This window comes from Vidua chalybeata, chromosome 6 (assembly GCF_026979565.1).
Source record: "Vidua chalybeata isolate OUT-0048 chromosome 6, bVidCha1 merged haplotype, whole genome shotgun sequence".
Classification (NCBI taxonomy): domain Eukaryota; kingdom Metazoa; phylum Chordata; class Aves; order Passeriformes; family Viduidae; genus Vidua; species Vidua chalybeata.
In genome coordinates, this window is record NC_071535.1 from 25,764,704 (window position 1) to 25,787,091 (window position 22,388).

General features: G+C 36.7%; 1 protein-coding gene across 2 annotated transcripts in view; it reads right to left on the reverse strand.

The window, feature by feature from the left end:
• NPAS3 (neuronal PAS domain protein 3) overlaps positions 1-22,388 on the reverse strand; it is a 597,540-nt gene that overhangs the window by 44,553 nt on the left and 530,599 nt on the right. For both annotated transcript variants that reach the window (XM_053946205.1, XM_053946206.1), the window contains one exon: positions 10,046-10,164. In XM_053946205.1, coding sequence (XP_053802180.1) covers positions 10,046-10,164 — 119 coding nt within the window. The remainder of the gene's footprint in view (positions 1-10,045; positions 10,165-22,388) is intronic.

A 22,388-nucleotide genomic window follows, 5' to 3' on the forward strand; every position in this document is an offset into this window, starting at 1 on the left:
TCACTGATGTGCTATATTGCTTGGTTTAGGATGGAAAAACATACAAAGACAGGAATTATAACTGAATATGTCTGTAAAATAAAGGGGAATGGGAGGGTCTAATGTGTTATCAGAAATAAAAGTGAAAAACATTGTTTACCACTGATGAAACAGACCTTGTCTGTGTCCTTTTAATAGCAAGCTCTTCACACAGCAATGAGCACAATAAGTTCAGAGAGAATAAGACACTTATCCATAAAAAGTGAAATAAAACTTGTAACCCTCCTCAGGGTCACCTCTTCATAGCTCAGACCTCTTTATGCAATTTATAAGAATTTTCAGTAAAGACTCCAATATGAAGATTTTAAGAAAATCACCACTTCTTGTAATAGACTTAGTGTTTTCATTTGTTTGCAGTATTTTTTACAAATTTTAAGTAATGGAGAAAATTAAGATAATTGTGGTCTCCATGCTTATTTTCAGATACTGATAATTTTCCTTTAAGCAGGCACAAAATTCTTGGTTCTAAGGAGGAACAGACAAAAAATACAGCAGTAAAAATTAAAATTTCTTATTTCATACTGGTTAGAGGTGCATTAAGGTATATAAGCTTTAGGGTCAGTATAAGCCTTGCTCAGCTTTCTTTAAAAGCATTGGGAGTAATAAAGACTTCCATTTTATCTTCAGTGAAATAATACTGCTGAAATATCACCTCATTTTTGATGTCAGCAGTGATTTCTTTTTACCTCCATGATGTCAAATGGGAATTATTATTATTAGAACGACAGCTTCCTAATGATGCTGTAAAAAGGAGGAACTGAAACTCTTTCCACTAAACATCTATATTCTGCTTTCTCCATAGGGTAAAGCAGATGGGCTCAACCACACACCATTCTTCAGGCAAATCAGGAGATATACTCAAACACTAAGAAACAGAAGCAGCTTAAACATCCAAAAACAGAGACAATAATGACTTTCTTCATTATATAGTGGTGAATATGCACTCTGAAGAGTAGAGAAAAAGGACATTTACACTACAGCAACTCTCTCTGGGAAACATGTTCTGAAACACTCATGATCAATTTTCTGTTCTAGACAGTAAAACTGGCACATCAGTGTCCAGATCACTATCCAGGAGTCATTGCCCCAGGTAAAGTCAGGGAATGAAAGCCTCATGTAATGGCTCCTGTTCAACTATTGGCTTCATGCATGGCACACTGGGGATGGACATACCTGAAATGCTCTGTGCCTTTTTTCCCTCCCATTTTGTCAAAAGAGTAAGTACAGAAGAACATTGCTTCATATGACATCAAAATACATGTATAAGTTTGGTTCTTGACTAAATGATGGGCTTGAACCTTATGCAACACCTATTCACACAGAAAGTGAAAAGCAGATGCAAACTGGTGCTATCTATATCAGTAAATGGGATATTTTCAATTTCTAATACACTTTATAAAGAGCTACAGCGAATAATGATTCCCTACCAATTTTACGTTTACTTATAATATGTATTGCTTCAAAATAGTTAGCAAAGTCTTTAGGGTGTACAAATCTATGATGGATATGAAAAAATATTAATAAAATTGGAAAAAAAAAGGTCTCTATATAAGTCTGGGGGGTTTTGATATAAGAACAGCTCCTTGCAAGGAGCCAAGCCATCTGCCAGACAAAGAGGTGGATGATGCCAAGCCTGCTCTTCTCCCACAGAAAGGTGGCAGGAATGGCAGCCCCAGGAAGCTCCCCTGGGCTAAATCCAAGGGGCAGGAAAATGTGTTTTGCCGCTGGTACATTGCTTTGTTTTCCTTCTAAGGGGAAAAAAAAAAAAATTGGAGTAGCTCTTCTACAGTCAGTTGTAGGCCAGTTGAGAGCGGGAGTTCATATTTTTCTGTGTTTTTTTTTTAAACTTTGGTTGTTGTTTGTTTTGGTGAAAGTTCTGCTAAGCTTCACACTATCTGGTCTGAGTACTTTCTTCTTTGGCATCTCATTTTATGTATTCAGGGCAACCATCAAAAGAAAGGAAGTACTAGCCTGAGAAAATGAAGTGTGATGCACTGGAACACAGAGATGATTTGACAATACTCGTGTGCTAGGAAGAAAGGCTGAGGATGAGGTACAGCTTGTAATCACAGTTGGCTTTGACACAAACAGCCATTGTTATCTTTGGCAAGTTACTTGATATCTTGGTATGTTAGCACTTTCCAGACTCAGACAGGTGTTGCAAAAGCACATTCATTAATATAAATTACTTTATAAGCAACAGGAAAAAGCCAATTAAAAAATACTGCATTGCACAGGTAAGAACTGCACATAATGGTGAAAGTTTGAAAAACATGGCAATGCATGAGCCTATTGCCTTTTTTCAGCATACTTTTGGCAAAAGCTGTGAACTGCTGCTAGTGGTAGAGATAAAAAGGTTAATAGTGTCTGCATTTGCACATCTAAAACAATCTTTAAATTATGAAAAAAAGGTGGGCCAAAACATCTACTGGCAGCAGTTATAAAACAATGAGTTGAGGCAGAGATGCAAGCAGCAGCACCTCTCTGTCCTAAAGCAAATCTTGGCTTTGTGCTCTTCTCTGTGCTCCTATGACAGGCATATTCCCAGTCATTAACAGTAAACAGTGGTAAACAACATTGGAGAATAACTTATGGAAAACACAGTGGATCTCTTTTTTTCAGTAGCCATTCCTACCTGGGAGCACAACACCATTCTTCCAAAGTGCAATAAGAGGTATTTTCTGGCTCCCTCTCTGCTGAGATCTCATTGCTCTCGTCCTACTCACTGAGTTTTGCTATTAACACCACAATGGGTCTCACACTGTGCTATGAGTTCACATGTCTAGATAAATAGTGCTGTTTATGAAAGTGTATCAAACATGTTCTGTCTCTATGACTCAGTAACACTTGGTTCTTGAACGAATACCGGATTTGATTTGAAACTGCTCTCTGTCCATTTTGAATATTTTATTCTGTATCAGAACAAATCTTGTTCTCACAGTTTTCTCTCACAGTTATATCCACTGACTTTTAAAAAAGGAGACTTCAGAATTATGTTGCCCAAAAGCCAGAATCAAAGGCAATTACTGCTAATTTGGTGATAATATTATTTTTTATATCCCTTATACTTTGATAATAAAATTCACGAAAATAAAATATCTCCCAGAAAGCAATCTGTGCTTACTCAATTTTATATTTTCTTTCCTTCCAGAACTCAGAATTTATTTCCATTTTACTCAGTTTGGAACAAACCACAACTCTGAGGCCATCTAAACATTTAAGATAATATTTGAGAAGAAACACATTCTGATAACAGGTGTCAGGAATACTACAGCTGCAGTCATTGTGAGGCATGATCAAAGCTTGAATCTTTCTTGTACAGAAGATTGCTATTAAAAAGGCCTTTTATATAACACTAACTGGTTAATTGCAATAGTGCTACTGCAATAATGAATGCTTAACATATATTAATTTTTCCAGATGGTAGAACAGTGCTATAAATCCCATTTAAAAGATGCTCAGCCCTGATTTTTTCTTTTTGAGAAAGTAGAATTCATATCTACTGAACACATAAAAAGGTTGGCTAATGTATTTAGATGCTGAGGGTGAACCAAGCTTTTCCAGATAGCTCTCCTAATAAAATCTCACAGCTCTATATCAAGGCCCCAAAATGAAACCCAGTCTTCTTAATCTGGTTGCAGACCATTATTTCTTGAACCATATCTTTATATCTACAAGTAGATACTTCATAAGCTTCAGACTGGCCCATTAGTATTTTGTTCTTTTTCAAGTCATGCTGCATCTTTACTAGCTAAGAGACTTCCTTTTGACAAAAAGGTCATCGATTTACATGGGTGAATTCTCGATCAGTTCTTTCTCACTGACAAATTACCTTTAAGTCTTCCCAGTGCTGAAAAGTCTGGGGAATGCAAGTGCTGACATTTAGAAAACTCGTCACATAATGCTTCCTGATGCTGGTTTCTTATTCCTTCTTCACTCAATTAAAGAGGTGTGGCAGTAACCATGTGATAAAGTACCAAATTCTGCAGTTTTCTTTCTTCCTACCGCGAAAGGTCAGGATATCTTTCTGGGACAGAGTAAAATACTTGACAGAAAAGATTTCAAGGGGGAAAAATATTAGAAGAGGAGGCAAAAATGTAGGCAAAGCTATAAAGCGGGATAAGTGAATTCCCTCATTGGGAAGAGGGAATGAAATCTGTCTCTGACACACTCCGCATCTGAAAAATGTACCAATCATTAGACTATTCCCTGCCTTCTCTTTCCTCCTCCATACTTTCCTCCTGTCCCCATGAAGTGGAAGGTGGTTTCCTGTCATGATATATTAGGTCCTTAAAGTGATTTTGGAGTGGGGACATCTTGTTTCTGAATTCCAGGTGAATCTTTCACTTGGATGAGAAACAATCATTTCAATTTTGGATTGAACCAAGAGGACAGTATCACAAGGTGATTACAATGTAATTTTGTCTTTATAACACAGTTTTTTACTCTCTTGCCCTCTTGGATTAATGAATCTAAATTCTGCCAAAACCTGTACTTCAAGTGTTCAACTAAGATCTGTAAATAAATAAAATAAAATAAATAAATAAAAATAAAATAAATAAAGATCTGTAAATCTCGCCCAACTTCTCAAGTTTTTCTAAAAAAAAAAGTGAATAAAGGAAGGAATAGCATGAAAAAGGGTCACAGTAGCATCATGACAGGCCTAAAATTTCAACAAAAAATTTAGATTTCCATCTTCAAAACTGCCATTCAAAGAATTCTAACGTTACGATTTTAAATACTAAATCTGAGAGTACAGTCTCAGAGAATGTCTAATTTTAAATGAGTTTGACAATGCTATCTTTCTTTGTAGAAAGATAGCATTGTCAAAAAAAAAAAAAAGAAGAAAAAGAAAAAAAAGAATTCATGAGGACTACAAGACTAGTTTGTGAAAACACTTTTCTGGAGTTTTAAGTATTATTTAAAATATTTTTATATGCCTCATACAGTTGATGTATGAAGTATAGCTAACCAAACTTGCATCCTCCATTACTGAACTGCAGAAATTAGATGTGCAACAAACCATCCAAATTTCTAAACTAAACTTACCAAACCAATTTTTTTTTTTTTTTTAATATAGCAATTTACTTATTTTAATGCTGTCTGTGCACTGGAAGGGACAGCCTGAAGGTTTCCTAGGATGTCCTTAACTCTGCTCACGGGTCTTAAAGATGTTTAATTACCAGCTTCGTGGGAGATGGAGAGGCAACAGATGTTGGTTATACCACATTCAGAGATCGTCACAGTGACAGTAAAAGCACAAGGCAATCTCCTTGGGTTTGCTTATCCACTTCTGTAATAGCTTCTAATGAGAGTGCTGTTCCATAAAACAGTAGAGGAGCGTGCATGGATATGTACTAGCACCTCTGATGAGTTGATGAGCTGGAAATAGCAGCAACTACTGACTCTGATGCTGTTTGATGCTTTGACTACTTCTTGATCCCCTTAGTTAAGCTTTGTTCAAGAGTGCAGTATCGGGTCATGAAAGTTTGAACAAAGAAAATTCTAGCATAATCTGACAGGCAAGTAAACATGACAAAACAATAATAGGATACTGTAGAGGAGTAGAAAATGTATCACTGGACCTGAAAAAATAATTTTGAATTAAAATTAGCTTTGACATATGATTGAGTAAGACAGTAGAAAAATTGAAGTTGGGAAAACTTTTAAGTGGACAGAACTGTGACCCTCAAAAAGAGGAAAATGAAAATAAAATAAAAATGAAGATAAAATCAAAATTTAATACAAAACCATATTTCACTGATGAAAACAAAATAATGAAAAAAAAGGAAGATGTGTTACATTTTCAACGGAGAACAAACAGTAAGTCTCTCCAGCATGTATCTCAGACAACAGCTGCAATGGTAATACATTCTGAATTTTGCAGTGAATGGAATTATGATTTTTTTCTTTTTATTTGTTTTCCATGTGTTGTATCGGTTGACTAAATTTTATTTCACTGTTTTTAAAGATTTTAAATTTATTAACTGAAAAATTAACAACTCTCTAGTACTGTATGTAAACTCTTTTCCTGCAAACCTCTGAGCCTAAGACCATTAAGAATGGGAAATTCTAATACAAGGAGGGTGCTAGGGAACAATGAAAGGGAAAGAGAGAGGAAGGATTAATCATGTAATGACTTTTCCACTTACACTTTTAAGGTAATATAATTCATGGGAAAAGGCCATTACCTCCATCTTTACTTGTATTTTGGAGCTAGTTATATCTGTCCATGAAGGTTCATCTCATGTCAGAATTGTCTGGAGCAGGGTTTCTTTGAGGCATACATATGTGTAAATATATCAGTGTGCTTTTTGTTACAAAATTTCTTTTGATAGAAAATTAGTTTTGACTAGAACAACCTGAATGATTAATCAATTTCATTCTTGGACTGTTTTCACTTTTATGTGATTTTCCTAAGGCAGGATCACTCATTCTGAAAATTGACTAAGCACCTTGTGGACCACCTCAATCATTTGCTGTCTGCAGAAAACATTTGCCAGCAAGGCAAAATGATGATGTGGTTCTGAGTTTGAATCAAGACACAACTACTTCACAAAGATGAAAAAATTTTGTCATTGCTGGAGGTCTGAATCCATGGGGAGCTGAATACCTTTGAGAGAGCTAAAATCTGACTCGTACCACAGACAGTTCCTAGCACAGTGCTCCTTGTGAATGGTTGTATGCTGGTTCAGGGGGGTTACCCCTGAATCCCCTTACAAGAGCTCAAGGGAAGGTGTTAGCCAAGAGCCCTTGCATTTTATGGATGGGAAATCCAGTGCTCTGTTGTCTTCTGAAGGTGTGAGACGATGGTTCCTTAGTCAGCCTGCTCCACCAGGATTCCCTGCAGGAACTCTGCTGCCCATGATCCCAGCTGGCAGAGGGTTTCCTGAGTAAGTGCTGAAGTACTTCCAGGGCTCTCTGATGCAGAACTTAGCCAGCTTTTCCCATGATCTTTGTTAATGTTATGAAACTATTCTTCCCTGTTGATAATTACTTATAAATGTACACCCATAAGGCTCATGAATATTTCTTAATTTTGGCCTTAGTTTGTTCTAGTACTGGACTTTAGAAATCAATTACTAAGATTCCTAGAAGTGATATTTACTATAATGGTTGAATTTTATTATGCTTGTCTGATACATCAGCTGATAAGAATGTTTAAATATGGCAGTTCTTAAAGCTCAGTTAAAAGGATATTCACTTGATCCAAATCTTCTAAAATGAATGTACTATTTTTCTGGGGCTTGCTGCATAATGATCCTTCCATAGAACACAGAGTGCCAATAACCAAGCTCTTGAAGAACTGTAAGAGTGCAATTCATATTGCTGGACACAGCTGAATTCAGCTAAATACTGCCTGTTAAAAAATCCTTAAAAACATCAAAAAGCAGAAGAACTGCACATCTATTTTTACACCTGCCTAGGGCTTGTACACTGTTTATGCAATTTGACTCAAGCTGACTTGCTTCATGAAAAAATTTGGAAAAGCCCCAATGTTTTATTTACAGGCAGTTTTGTTGGTGATCATACTTTTTATCCATTAATTGTCTTCAGGAAAAACTGGCTAAAAAATGATATCTGATCTTTCGAAATTAATTTTGCTGTACTTGTGACATCTCAGTTGTGGTTTTAAATGCTGCCATGAAGCATTAGCAATTCTAAGAAAAATTAAATTGTATTTACATGACAGACATTACCATGTCTTTTGGGCCAAGGTTCTACTGTGAATTTCAAAAATTGTACTGTAATTAGTAAAAACCCCACCTTGTAAAGCCAGTTTATAGGTCCTATTCTGATGCTGGACTAAAATTAGATTGTCAGGAGTCCAAGAGAGACAATGACAGAGTCATTCACACATCTTCCTTTTGTCCCTACTTACATCTGGCAAAAAAATTGAGACTACAAAATCCACAGACAAATTCCCTATGTTTACCCATTATTATTGAATCAAAAATATCCAGCAAAACAAGTTGTCTATCAATCTAACTTTGTCTGAGCTTGGGGGACTACAGCCACCAGCAGTTCACAGGGGACCATACCTAATTATGAGAATTTAATTTCAATGACCTGAAAAAGCAGTGTGGTGCTGTTCACACTCCAGGGGGAAGTGAGAGACCTGCCAGGCTTGAGAGAGGGGCCCATGTGGATCACCTGAAGTTCATCAAGGACAAATGCAAGGTCCCTGGGCCAGGGCAATCCCAAGCATGAATACAGGCTGGGTGTAGAATGGATTGAGAGCAGCCCTGAGGAGAAGGACTTTGGGATCCTGGGGGATGAGAGGCTGGACATGACCTGGCAAGGTGCACTTGCAGCCCAGAGAGCCAATTGTGTCCTGGGCTGCATCTAAAGAAGTGTGGCCAGCACGGCAAGGGAAGTGACTCTCCTCATCTACTCCATTCTGGTGAGATCTCCACCTGGAGTGCTGCATCCAGCTCTGGGATCCCCAACACAGCAAGGGCACAGAACAGAATAGAGTCATGAAAATATTTAGAGGGATGGAATATCTTTCCTATGTGGTTGGTAGAAAAGAAAGAATTGTCATTGTTCAGCTTGGAACTGAAAGATGGTAGGTTTAGATTAGATACGAGGAAGAAATTTACTGTGAAGGAGATGAGACATTGGAATAGATTGTCCAGAGAAGTAGTGTATATCCAACCCCTGGAATTGTTCAGGGCTAGGTTGGTGGGGCTGTGAGCAACTTGGTTTGGTGGAAGGTGTCCCTCATGCTGGGGAGGTTTGAACTAGATGAGCATTAAGATCTCTTCCAACCCAAACCATTCTATGACTCCACGATGTGTCAATTAATTAATTCATTCATTCATTAATTCATTCTCCTTCTTCTTTCTAAGACACTTCCTGGTCTTGGTATCTCCCTAGACTGGTAAGCATAAACAAATACTCAGTGCATTCTTTCAGCTGTCGACAATTAAACAAGACACAGATCAAAACTTGTGATACCTTAAGAAACCACTGCTTTGGACTTAAAACTTCTGCTAGCAACAACTTTAATCATCTTGACCCAGAAATCATCCAAAAGCAGGACTCAGTCACTTGCTTGCAAAGAAGACATTTCTGCTTGATTTTTACTTCTCAGGTAGCTACCACAATGCTATACTAGAGATTTTTTGGGGGAAAGATAAGTTTGGGAATTTTACTTTAAAAGCTTCTCTAAATCTTCCTTGAAAGACTGAAACAAAATGGTTGTGAAAGCTTTTAAATGAACATTGACAAGCAACTTCTTTAAATACCCACACATTCCCAGACTTACTTTCTTGCACCACTCTTTTATCTTGGATAAAACTTAATGGATGACATATTTCATTCCACAAGTTGACAATGTTAAAAATGTGCTATTCCTTTTAGTTTTAGTATACTGCGAAGCCAGTGATAGCTACAGGCGCTATGAGCGATATACGACTGAAGAAAAATGAGATTACTGCTGATAAAGAACAAGTGACTTTCATATCTTAAAAAGAGTCTGAAATCCAGCAAATATGATCCCCAGCAGCAGATGCCCCTCAGACAATGAAAGAAAAATGGTGGAAACATACTCAGTGTGGCTTGTTGTTTCCTACAGCTGGAATGGCAGCAAAATGAAATAGCATGCTGCCTGCATGAAGAAATCCTACCTCTCTGGGAAAAACACAACCCAGAAATTACTAACAGTCTAACAAAATGAGCAGTAATTTTCCATGTGGGAAAAGTGATGTTACTCTGACTCACCTTCTTTGGTAAAAGATACCTTTACTTTGGAAATGTTGCTCTTTTGAAGGCTATCATGCTGTTATCATCAACATTTATCATAATAATGATCAATTTAATGGAAGTGCAGTACAAAAGCCAAACCTCAGGCTGGAAATATGTATTAATGATTCTTTAACAAAAGGAATGAGACATATGCAAATGTGAAATAGCTCCTCTCTCTGTCTATTAAGGTGTTCCTGGAACATGAATGAACATAATTTCAAGATGTCAATGTTTCATGTTACAGTGCAACCCTTACCTTGTATCCTGATGATTTGATATGCACTCCTCGCTTGGTCAGTGTAGATTTCATTCGGATGAAAAAAGAGCGCTCTAGAGTGTTGTCAGTGGTTAGCAAACTGGGGTTTGTAGATTCCACTAGGGAATAGAAAAAATACATATACAGATAATTTAGATTTTATACATCCCCTCTAAGCTATTTTTCAGGTGCAATCCTTGAACTCACTAAAAATAAATGACTGATGGATGCTAAGAGTGTTGTAATCAATTTACCTCATTTAGAAAATGTTTATTTAGCAAAAAAGAAATTACAAAAATATACATATACTCACTATGTCTCATTTTCAAGTTATTTTCCCATAGAATTTTTAACAGAGATTTGTCTCATTAACTCTTTCTTGCACAATTTAGCTACGACTGAAGTTGGAGGGTATGTCGCTAGAGTGGATGACATTGTTTTAAAAACTGTCAGTATTTTGTAAAAGGCAAAGTCTTACTTAGGTAGCAATTCTCCCCTGAAAGAGGCTGCAAATTCTGCAGATTTTTATTCCCTAGTCTCCCCTCAACTGCAGGGGATACCTGAGTCAGTGCTGGATTTGTGTGCCTTGAGTTCCATATTACTGAGGCTAAATTAGGGCCTTTATTATCAATAAAACATTGAACAACCCAAAGGCAAGAATTCTCAAGTAAATGACACAAATTATTATTATTGTCATCATATCATCAATTATTGACGATTAATTAATCAATAATGAAATATCTTTTTAGTCCAACTGAAGGCATATTACTTGCTTACAACTAAGTATAGCTCTCACCTGCTCTTCTCCCTCCCTTAACTGCAACCACTTAAAATACTTAAGACTTTCAGTATAAACCATGATAGAATAGCATCAGCACTGAAGTATTCTTTATACAGTCTTTATGATTCCTATTTTTTTGCCCTGATAATCAACTTATCTCCAAAAAACTGTTAATGAGAAAATTCTGGAGCAGCTTACAACAAACAGGCATTGGAGATAAAAGAAATTTCAATTTCAGTGAGGAATTAACAAGGAACAAAAAACGTATTTTGAAATTGTACTTCTATTGTTTAGGAGAACCATACAAACTACTAGTAGAAAGTGTTTAAGTATTTAAAATGCATTTGTTTGCAGTCAACAGAAATGCAAAAACTTGTTCGTGAACTAAGGATTATATTGAATTGTCCTTGATTTAATGTGGTCAACTTGTCTTGTGTTTGTGACATTTCAGCTCTGTTGTGATAACTGACAACAGTGCCCCTTTCTTTAGTGTGTCTCTTCAGATTTTTTTGTTTTAGAGAGCATGAATTTGATGTCATTTTAAATGTACAGCTCTTTATCACTCGAGGGAAAAGCAGAGCCATGTTATATTTAGTACTTTCATTTCTTCTGATTAAATATGAATTACTATGAAATTTTTCTCATCATCTAACACACCATAATACGCCAACAGCTTTTTAATACACTGTATAAGCACAAACTTCTGCTCTAAGAGTTTAATTTGCCCCTCTAATCCAATCACATCAACCTTATTTCTCTTATCAGAGATTCCCATTTTGAATTAAATGAGCTCATTAGTTTTAATCAAAAGCAGAGAGATCAAAACTTAAACGTAAATGCTTTAGATCAGAACTGTCAGTCAGCCGTGCAGTTCTATTTTACTAAAACACAAGATCAGAGACCCTTAGAACCAATTTTTTCTTGTAAGGGATGCCAAGAGCTTGAAGATGCTATATCCTTTTTTTTTTTCTCCCAAGGACAGATTATACATTTAAGGTTAGACTTAATTTAGAGTATTTTTTTTCATCCTGGTGGAAATGGGAAAGTATGCCATTCTGCTGTTGTCTCTTTCACATTTATTGGTGCGGGTCCTTGGAGACCTGAACAAATGTAACACCATCACAATCCATGCAACAAACCTGTCCTCAAAAAATTCAGCTCTGTTCAGCAATATCACATAAGAAATAAAACTCTGAAGGGAAAGATATTTTTCAGGGTGTGGGACAGTGAAACCCTGAAACAGCAGCCAAAGTCACTGGGATAGCAGCAGTACTGGTAAGACGAGGATCATAATTAATTATTATTTTTATTGTACAGTAAAACAGTGCAGTAGTTAAAGAGTACATTAGGAAACCACAGCATGGGTGCTTCCTGCTGTGTGAAGAAATGCTAAAATCAGCTTAACAAGTGTAGTTGTTGTAGTCCAGCACGTTGTACTCTAGTATAGGCAGTAAGTACAATATGTCCTCCTGTGTTCTAATGGTAATTACCTAAACATACAGTATTAAACACACAATATCTTATGCTCAAAAAAAGATATACATATGCACCATTCCCAAAAAATGGAAATTAAAATTTCTCTTTCATGCATAGTTAAATGAAAGAAAAGATAACAACTGACATAGCATAAAGTGTACTTGGCATTGACATTTTTTAGGCTCATTTAATCATATATCATAAGATAAACATAATTTTGCTGTTATTATACTATATACAAACCTATACATCTCTAAGTGAATATTATAACATGTACATATTTTATCCAACAGACTGGAACAGTGTCATATAAATATGTATTCTGAAATGTTTGATTTTCTTTAACAAAAAGCATCTGAGAGTGTATGTGTGAGATGGGATTGGTTACCTAAAAGTCCAGAACAGCTTCTGAACAGCATTTTGAATTTCTCTCAAGACAGAACCATTAGGGCTGATAGTCCAAATCTGCATTCAGAGTTGCACCCACCCACGGTAGGTACTATAACAATGCTGATGGTGATTATGCATGCAGAATTTTAGAAATAGGATATGCACAGAACAGATCCATCCATGTCAGTGAGATTTGCACAGGAATATAAGGAATATGGTCCATTATGAGTTCTCAGGAGGTGGTTTTAAATGCCTATCACTGAACTTTTCAATTTTTTTTTTCAATTATGTCAAATTAAATTTGCAATCTGAAGAATATCAGAATGAAACTCTGGCAATTAATTTTTCATTTTTTTTTTAAAAATTATAATCTAAAACCTTTAAAAAGCCTGAAATAAACAAGGTCCACTTGGCTTGATACTGTAGAAACAAAAGGTGTCTTTTTACACTGAAAAATAAGGCTTCTGGCTTGAATTTACTGAGTTTAAAACTACTATTGAGTTATAAACTTCTGAAACTGTGAGTTTAGAATGCTAATTATGTGATAAAAGTCAATGCTTACTGCATGTGAATTAAAGTATTTTACACTGTCAGACTTAGAAGTATAAAAAATAAGTCTGGGTTGTCTTTGCAAAGCAGGTAATTGTGTACTCTGTTGGGAAAGCACTTGCCTTTGTGTGCCCTTAAACATCTTCAGCAGATACTACTAAAGGAATAAATGTCTTCTCTTTCCACTCCCAAAGCTGATAATGCAGGATGAGATTTCTAGACACAAGGAATGCATTTTCCATTTCAAAGGGAACAAAGCTGCAATCTACTGTACCCATATGGAAGTGTCACAAATGTTAAAAAGCTTAAGTAAGAGCCACAGAGGCAAATGGGAAGATATTATGAAACAGCAGCCAATTCACAAAACTGTTTTGTTATCTTCTTAACTTACTGAGATTAGCTCTGCTGGCCAGAGCATGGTGTTGGAATGCCAAAGTTGTGGTTTTGATCCCTGTATGGGCCATTCACTAAGGAGTTGGACCTGATGATCCTTGTGGGTCCCTTCCAATTCAGAATATTCTGTGATTCTGTGAACTTCTGTGATTCTAAGCATTTCTCTGTGAACAAACCCTGTATCTCTGATCCTCCAATGGGCATTGCTTTGGGAATAATCTTGGCCCCAGACCCCACAAACCAGTCATGCATCAACTTCACGTGCTGGAAGAGTTCTTCTGATTGCACATAAAGGTGTCCATAGCTGTCTGGAGGACTGAGGTCCATGGCTCTAATCCTGCAGGGATCTGCAGAGGTACTCTACACCTGTATGCAGTCTGACTATTTTAATGCTATAGAGAAGAACAATGCAAACCAATGCAAATAATTGCTCTTACACAGCAACAGCACAAGTACTGTCCCTGTGAGTGATTCACAAGCACATTCAAATTTAGATAAACAATTTGTCCCCCAGGAAAAAAAGAAGTTCCACATTTGATTTATGCCTTAAATAACAAAAAGCTGCTACAGTAGGCTGAATAATGTTCACCAACTTCTGGGCTTTTTTTCTTGACAAGCACTAAAAATAATTGAGAGGAGAAAAATGCATTTTTGCACACCAAACAGAGAAAAGATAGGCTTCTCATTCTTAGGAAAAAGGAAGGTATAGAGAGAAAACCAAAAACCAACAAGAAATTTGAGATGGTGGGAAAAAAATACCTTATGATTTAACATAAAGGATTTGCTGGATTTTTGTAGCATTTTAGGAAGGTTTCACCTGACTTTCATTTCACTTCCTTGAAAACATATGTCCATACATTTTTAAAAAGACATTCTCAAACACCAACTATACAGCCAGCTCTTAAAAGAGAAACAAAAAAAGCAAACATACAAAACAGTAAGAAAAAGGGAGCGCTTTTCCTGTTATCTTCTACACTTGCAAACCTCTTCTCACATTTTCTTAAAGCCTTTGCATAGAGAACTGAGAATCATTATGTTCAGGTGAATATATAGGTAATATAAATCTACCATTTTCAGTTGGACTAGTTGCAGCTTTTAAATGTTTCTCTTTCTTCTGTGCAGTTTAATGTCTGTAACCAGGCATTAAAAGACTAAGAAAATTTTGCCTTGAGTACTTAACTGCCTTTAATCAGAAAAGTGACTCTCAAAAAATCACTATTTGCCAAGATCATTCTCTCTCAGTATCTTACAGATCAAATTTGATAATTTTATAAACTAAAAGATAGATTTTCACAACTACTAACCCGACAAATAAAAGGCAAAAGCTACAAGTTAAGACAATTTATTTCCAATATGTGCAAGTTACTACACTTAGCAAATTAATGGTTTTAAGTGAAGTGGGTTCAGGCCGATCACAGGCTGAACATGGGCAAGTAGTGGAAACTAAAATTTGTTCTAGGAAACAGTTGAAGATTCCTGGACTAGGATGAACCATTTTTGGCCTATTTATGGGCACTGGGAGCCTGCCTAGAGACCAACTAAAGAGCACAGAGCTAGCAGATTCTAGAGGTGCTCTCTTGGTCTCACCAGTGTGCTCAGCATCCTGCGAAATCAAGGACTATATGAACTATTTATTTAACATTTTAGATGGCAGAGGCCTGTTCATTCTTCCAAAGCAATACTGTTTCTAAAAGGAGGAATAATATTTTTGCTGTAAGCTGTCCCAGTTATGAACAGGAACTTGAATTCCTGAATAACCAAATTTGGATCTGAAATTCATGGTACTTTTAGGTGACTGGGTAAAACTAATAAATTTTCTGTTTTGCTATTTGCTGAAAAACTGAAGAAGTCAAGAATTGGACTCAGATCTTAGGTAACTTAATTCCATTCTTTCCTTTATATAGGGGGAATAACACTGGAATCTGGATAAGTATCACTCAAAAGGGGAAGATTCAGGGCAGCTCTTTCAAAAAAATGGAAAGAAAAATGACTTCTTATAAAGAATTTTTATCTAGGTAATGTTTTCAGACAAGATAATAAACTGTTCTTTTTTTGTCACTCTACCTCCAAGATTAAGACAGTTCACTTTTCATGACATATAGGCCTATTAGAAATTCAAAGGCATATAAACTTTAAATGCTATCAGACTTCTGTTGAAAACTAGATCTTTTAATGGTTTTTTATTTGTCATTTTTCCCCTACATGTATCTCTCCAAATTTTCCAGATCCAACAGCTGACAGTATGGCCTAGATTGTCTTATGTAAAATCCTTAATTTTTTGCAAATAATTTGACATTGAAGCATTACATGTAATATATTTATTTCATTTCCTTCACAATTTTTAAAGAATATGCTATATATATTTACATCTAGAAATATGACTATTTTTATAATCACTGTAATTACTGGCCTATGGTCCACATGTAACGGTGCACACTGTTAAGCTTAGATGTTTGAAACTGGGAGAACAAGAGACTAACTCAGATATATCCAAGTTTTTTAATGTGATACAAGTCCATGCATTCAAGCAAAACACAACTCAGTGAAGTAGCAGTGAATTTAAATACAACAGCCAAGGAAGTGAGAGAACATGTTTAATATCTGATCTACTTGCATACTATAGTTTGGGCATAAAAATGGCCGGATCTGCAGAGAAATAAGCCATGCTTTGGAAAGTTATCCTGTAGTATTACATATAATGAGCTTACCCTCTTTGCTTTTTAATTTGACTATGCCCAGGTACCAACTATACTTATGTAGGAGAAACAGAAGTAAAAACTCAGAGGCAGGCATTTAGTATTATCAGACACATTTTTGAATGTTCTATTATCCTTGCAGAACCAAGGTAATCTGAACTACCCTTATTGGACTAATAATCACAGAATCACAGAATCATAAAATGGTTTGTGTCAAGAAGTGATCTTAAAGATTGTCTAATTCCCACCGCCCTGCCGTGGGCAGGGATACCTTCCACTAGGCAGGTTGCTCAGAGCCAATCCAACATGGCCTGGCACACTTCCCAGGGATGGGGCATTCACAACTTCTTGGGCAAACAGAGTGTCCACCTTTCTCACAGTAAAGAATTTATCCTCATATCTAATCTAAACCAAATCTCCTTCAGTTAATGACCACATCCCCTTGTCCTTTCACTACATGCCCTTGTAAAAACTCCCTCTCCAGCTTTCTTGTAGCTCTCTTTAGCTACTGGAAGGCTGCTCTAAGCTCATCCCAGAGCCTTCTCTTCTTCAGACTGAACAATTTAATTCTCTCAGCCTTTCCTAGTATGAGAGGTGCTCCATCCCTCTAATCATCTTGTGGCCCTCCTCTGGACTGTCTCCCATATAGGTCGATGTCCTTCCTGTTCTAGGACCCCAGAGCTGGATGCAGCACTGCAGGTGGGGTCTCACGGGAGGGGAGTGGAGGGAGAGAGTCCCCTCCCTCGCTCTGCTGGCCATGCTGCTTTGGATGCAGCCCAGAATAGGGTCAAGCAATACTTTATTTAATGCCTCAAAGCTTTCCTCCTTGTCCACCTTCTATTTTTTCTTCTTCCAGTCTAGAAATGTCTTATCAGGCTATTAATTCCCAACATATGCAATTTACTTCCCATGTAAACTTTATCCCACAGAACTCTTTACATAGCTGGTAAAATAAAGAATGAGTTAAAAGCCAGGACAGAGCTATAAATAAAGTATTACCAGGATGAAACTATGAATAAGATTTTTGTTACACTATGACATTAAAAGACAGATTTTATAACAAATTTTGGTATGTCAGTGATCTGTGAAAGACACCGGGCTTTTTTGTTTGTTTGCAAACAACATGATAAAGATTTGTTATTAATGGAGCTAATCATAATAGGAAATCTTAACTCTGAAACTTGTTTGAAAATGTTACAATCTACTGGACTTCAATCCATTATCTAAACACTCACAAATGTACCCATACTTATCCAATAGACCAGAACAACTCTTGAAGAGCTGTTACGGTCTTGTGAGTGAGTGGTACAGAAACCATCTTGCATATGAAGCTCAAACTTCCCTCTACACTTTTACATCTAAGGTTAATTTATTTTAAACAATGGAATAAATAATCTGACCTGACCTGGTTTCATATAAGGTCAGCAATACTCCTAAATTTTCTGGATTCCATGAAAGTCCCAAAGAAAATTAGCACAGTGATAGCATTTCCTTACTGTTTACTCACTTTGCAGCAATTCTAATAAAGTTTGAAACAGGACACACCCAAAGGATGGGAGAGATCCTGATATTAGGAGAGTGTAGTATCATAAGCAAGGGTACATCTCTCCTCTGTTAAGGAATGTATATGGAGAAAAGAATCTGGGAAATGAGAAAACAACAACAACAACAACAACAACAACAACAACAACAACAACAACAACAAAAAAAGACACTGACTAGTTTTGAGGGTAAAAACTTCACTGAATTCCCGAAGGGCTTGATGGTCCTGTGAGGAATAGAGGACTAGATATTTAATCTCCTTTGAGACGTGGCTGGTTTCCACAACTTAAATGATCATTATCCTTGCTGAGAAGCTTCTTATAAACAATTTTAAGCATTTTGTTTCAGCACAAAACTGCCATTAAATGCTGATGTTGTTCCCCCTCTTTCCTGCACTAGAAAACTGAGGGTATTTTTTCTTTTTTGCTAGTTTTCTGCTCTTGCCCAGTAACTTGTGAATCATTAACTGACACTACAGAGCGTAGCTGTGAAAATAACTGTGGTTTAGAGCTGCCAATAATGGCCCACTAAAGTTCCTTCCCAGCACATGGCATAAAAACACCTCCAACAAACATTAAAAAGTCCCTTCTGATGTTGCTTAACATTGCCAGCCTGCTTGGGCTTAAAAAGCACAATAAAGAGGTTGCTTTCCAGATTTTCATATGCCAAATGGGAGGTGCTTTTTGGTGAAGCTTTTCTCTGAGGGAAAGGAGAGCAGCTGAGTTACCTCACACTGCAAAGCCGATGTCTGGATGATCCCACTCCAGGGAAACATACACAAGGGCCACAGTCAAGCTGCTACTAGTGGATGTGTCTGTACTAAGCAACTAAGCAGTAGGAAAGTTCAAGAGAAAAAAAGGAGCATCATAAAGATACTCTTTGGGAGCACATGACATCCAGCAAAAGCCATTATGCAGCAGCCTGAGTATGCCAAGGAGCAACAGTATGAATACAAAAAGTGAGTGTTTGAAGTCTTAGTGGAATTCCCTGAAAATATAGCCACTTGAGGAATCTATTTCTTCAGAAAATACCTTTTGTGCTGCTGGGATATTTGGGGGATTCTATTTTCAATACCTGTGTTCTGGATCTAGTGGAGCAATGCTTTTATCACGACTATAAAATGGTTATGAGCCAATTCCTCATATGAAACAGTCAGTAACAGTGGGGCTTTTTAATGACAAACATGATGTCAGACAAAGGGCATCAGGACTTAGTCTTTGTACTACAATACAAAATAACAATACATAAACACCTTTGTGAAAGCAGCTTGAAACCCCATGTTTTCTATTAAAAAGTCATGTTCAATCTTCACTGTTGATAGAACAGAATAGCTAACACAGAGAACACTGTATATCAGAAAGGTCAATAGTTATTATGAGCTACAAATATATTTTTTTCCATCCTTCAGGCTGTTTAGCGCATATCACAGCATGAGCAGCTGTCTTCTTTAATGCTTTTAAAATTAGAATCCCAAAGAGGAAGAAAAAAATTACATTTGCAATGATTGCTCTTTGCTTTTGTAAGTTTACTTTAATACACTATTTTATATACATGAATCTTCCATGAAGCCTAACCAAGGGGCAGTTACTGGTTGCTAGTATCTGCTGGATTGTTACATCAATGCATATAGAATGCATATAGAATCCTGAAAAAAAAAAAAATCACTTTGCACAAATTGTGCAACCTTGTTGAATAACCTGTCTAGAAAACTATGTAGCTACTGGGCATATGTTTAAACCAGGCAGGTGCACATGTGCAAACACAGACTGATGTGCTAATGGTGAACAGTTACTGGCTCAGCAGCAATAAACAGAGGGGGCCACCATTTTCTGTGCACACACTGAAAAGGGGGAAAAAAAAAGGTGGTAGGACTGTGGCAGCATTTGACCTCTTACGTTTTTGAAACATGGCAAGTATCTGGGTTCATCTTTGCTAACAGTGAACAACTACTTAACACTGCAAAGAGGTTTCCATTCTCTTCTTTGGATTTCAATCACGTTGACTCTATCAAACTGTTCCACTTTTCAAGTTTAAACTTTATCTGAATGCGTATTGGTGTGTCAAATGCAAATACGTATATAGATATTTTGAAGCATGGAGGGCAAGAAATAATTTTCTTTACAAAACATATTTTTAGCTAATTTAGAATGGTTCAATGATAAGAACTCATGCAAGTTGGATTTACACACCATATGTTGTCAAGGGAAAATATGTATAATTGTCTAGAAGAATTGCCATATGTTTAACGTTTTGTTTACAGATAATTTCATCACTGGACAGTCAGTGGCAATAGGTATCTTGCTAAGCACCATGTCATGGCTTCAGAATAATGTATTTCAGAATATAGTCAAGTGACACTTTTTCTTACAAAAAAAAAGTAAGAAAATGTATTTTCACATACTCAGAATCTATTTATCCCTGTCAAAACCAGGTATAACTAACACTGGTATTTTTCAATAGGAAGAATAATGGAAAAAATTAAGAAATATAGCCTTTCTCATACTTTGCTGAACAAGTAGCACTTAAAAAATCCCATAAATACAACTATTACTTAAACATGAAAATACTTACGTCCTCAACACTGTGCATCCACCTGTATTTCAGAGTGCTGTTAACATTTCCATCATTACAAGATTCTCTGTGCAATTGTCCCCTCTCATCTGTCACACTGACACTCCATGACCCGATCCAGGATAAGATGAATCGGACAGGCTGCTAATCCTGCAGCTTCGGAGGGATTTTCTAGCACAGCTGGGATAGTGGGTAGCTGATGCTGTTGGGACGTGCTGCTCAGCTGGTAGTGCTTTCAGAAGCAGCCCTCACCTCCAACACTCACGTTCCTGGCTGAAGAAAGGATAAGAGACCCAACTGCCCAGGTTTCTCTATAGCTTTGTCCCTTATCAGAACTGCTGCCGTGTTCCTTGTTCCTGCTGCTATTTCCTTGTAAAATACTTGTTACAGTATTTTCTCCTCAGGGCAGCATATTAAATTAAAATACTGCAACAATATTCCTAAGGTACACCAAGAGAGTTCTTATACAGATAAGTTAGCACTTATAGATTTCTTTGCTTATGCAGAATTTATAAAAAAGCTGAAAATGATGACAAGTGCCATGCCATTGAAATTCAAAAGGAGTTGAGAACAAGTATCTCCAAAAATGACAGACTTGAGTCTGCTGAAGAATAAAACCCCTAGGGGTAGTTTCTGTGGGCTGCAGCCATGCATTATTCTTAGAAAACTATTCATTCAAATTATTTAGTAAAAACAAATGTCAGGTGGACTGGACATCTTACTTTTATTATATTTTCTGCCTTTATCTATTTATTTTGCACCGTGGAATTAAGAAGGTTTTTGACAGACATAATCAGAACCTGTCATATAACACAGGAAACAGCATGTTAAAAAATCAGCCCACACTGCAGATATTTTGGCATATTTATCACAAGGCTTGAATAGTAAACACTTAACAGACAGAATTCTGGGGTATTTTTTAACAATGGGAACAATGACCTTTTTTTTTCCCATAATGCCCCTTCAATTCAAGCACTGAACAAAACAAGGCCAGACCCATGATAATAGGAATAAGGTGATCAATAAAAATAGTTCTTCCTTTTTTTGGTAATCCATTTTTCTTCCTTCAGTATTTGCAAACTGAATAAATTGGAGAATGAGATTTTAGGTACCGGCAGAACATGGTATGACTGGTGAAATTTCCACGGTACAGTATTTTCTGAGTTTTTCTGAGTTAAAATTTTTCTATATTGTATCTTCACAATCCTGCAGCTTGAACTGTTTCTTTTTTCTCCAAGTCTGAAGATCACCCCATGGATTACTAAATGATTGAGGATTGTCTCTTAAAAGACTCTTTAAAAAACTGTCAGAATCAACCCGAGACAAAGATTTATTATGAACTATTTAAAGGGCTTAATATATGTATCCCCAAAGAGCCCTTGGAGCAAACTAGAAAGGAAGAATGGAAATCTCAAAGAATGGGAAAAATCTCCAATGCCCCACTTTCTTCACACCATGATTACTGTTTACTCAAAGGATAAAATGCCTAACCTGTCACATGCAGTCTTCAGAAGCTGTATTATTGCTGATGTACAGTAAAAAACCCAAAACAATGAGCCTCGACAGCAATATGCCTAAGAAAGGCAGCTGTAATTTGCTTTCTAACCTATCCAGTAACACACTAATGTGGATACATCTTGTAGAAAACGCTGATCTCCTGACCCAGACAGCAATCAAACAACTGCCAGAGCGTTTGCTGTCACACGAGCTGTGACCATTACCTTAATTATACGTTACCACATAACAAACCTTCTCTAATGAGCAGCTCTTCTCCCACCCGTGGGCCAGCTAACCCTTCTGTCCTTGAGGAGCACCACTGCAGATGACTTCAATTTGAAATTTGAAAAGCATATTCACATGCAGTACTTCCCATAGATAAACATATGCATTAGATAAAGATATGTATAGGGAATTATAAAGAATGTATAATATATAATTGGTAAAC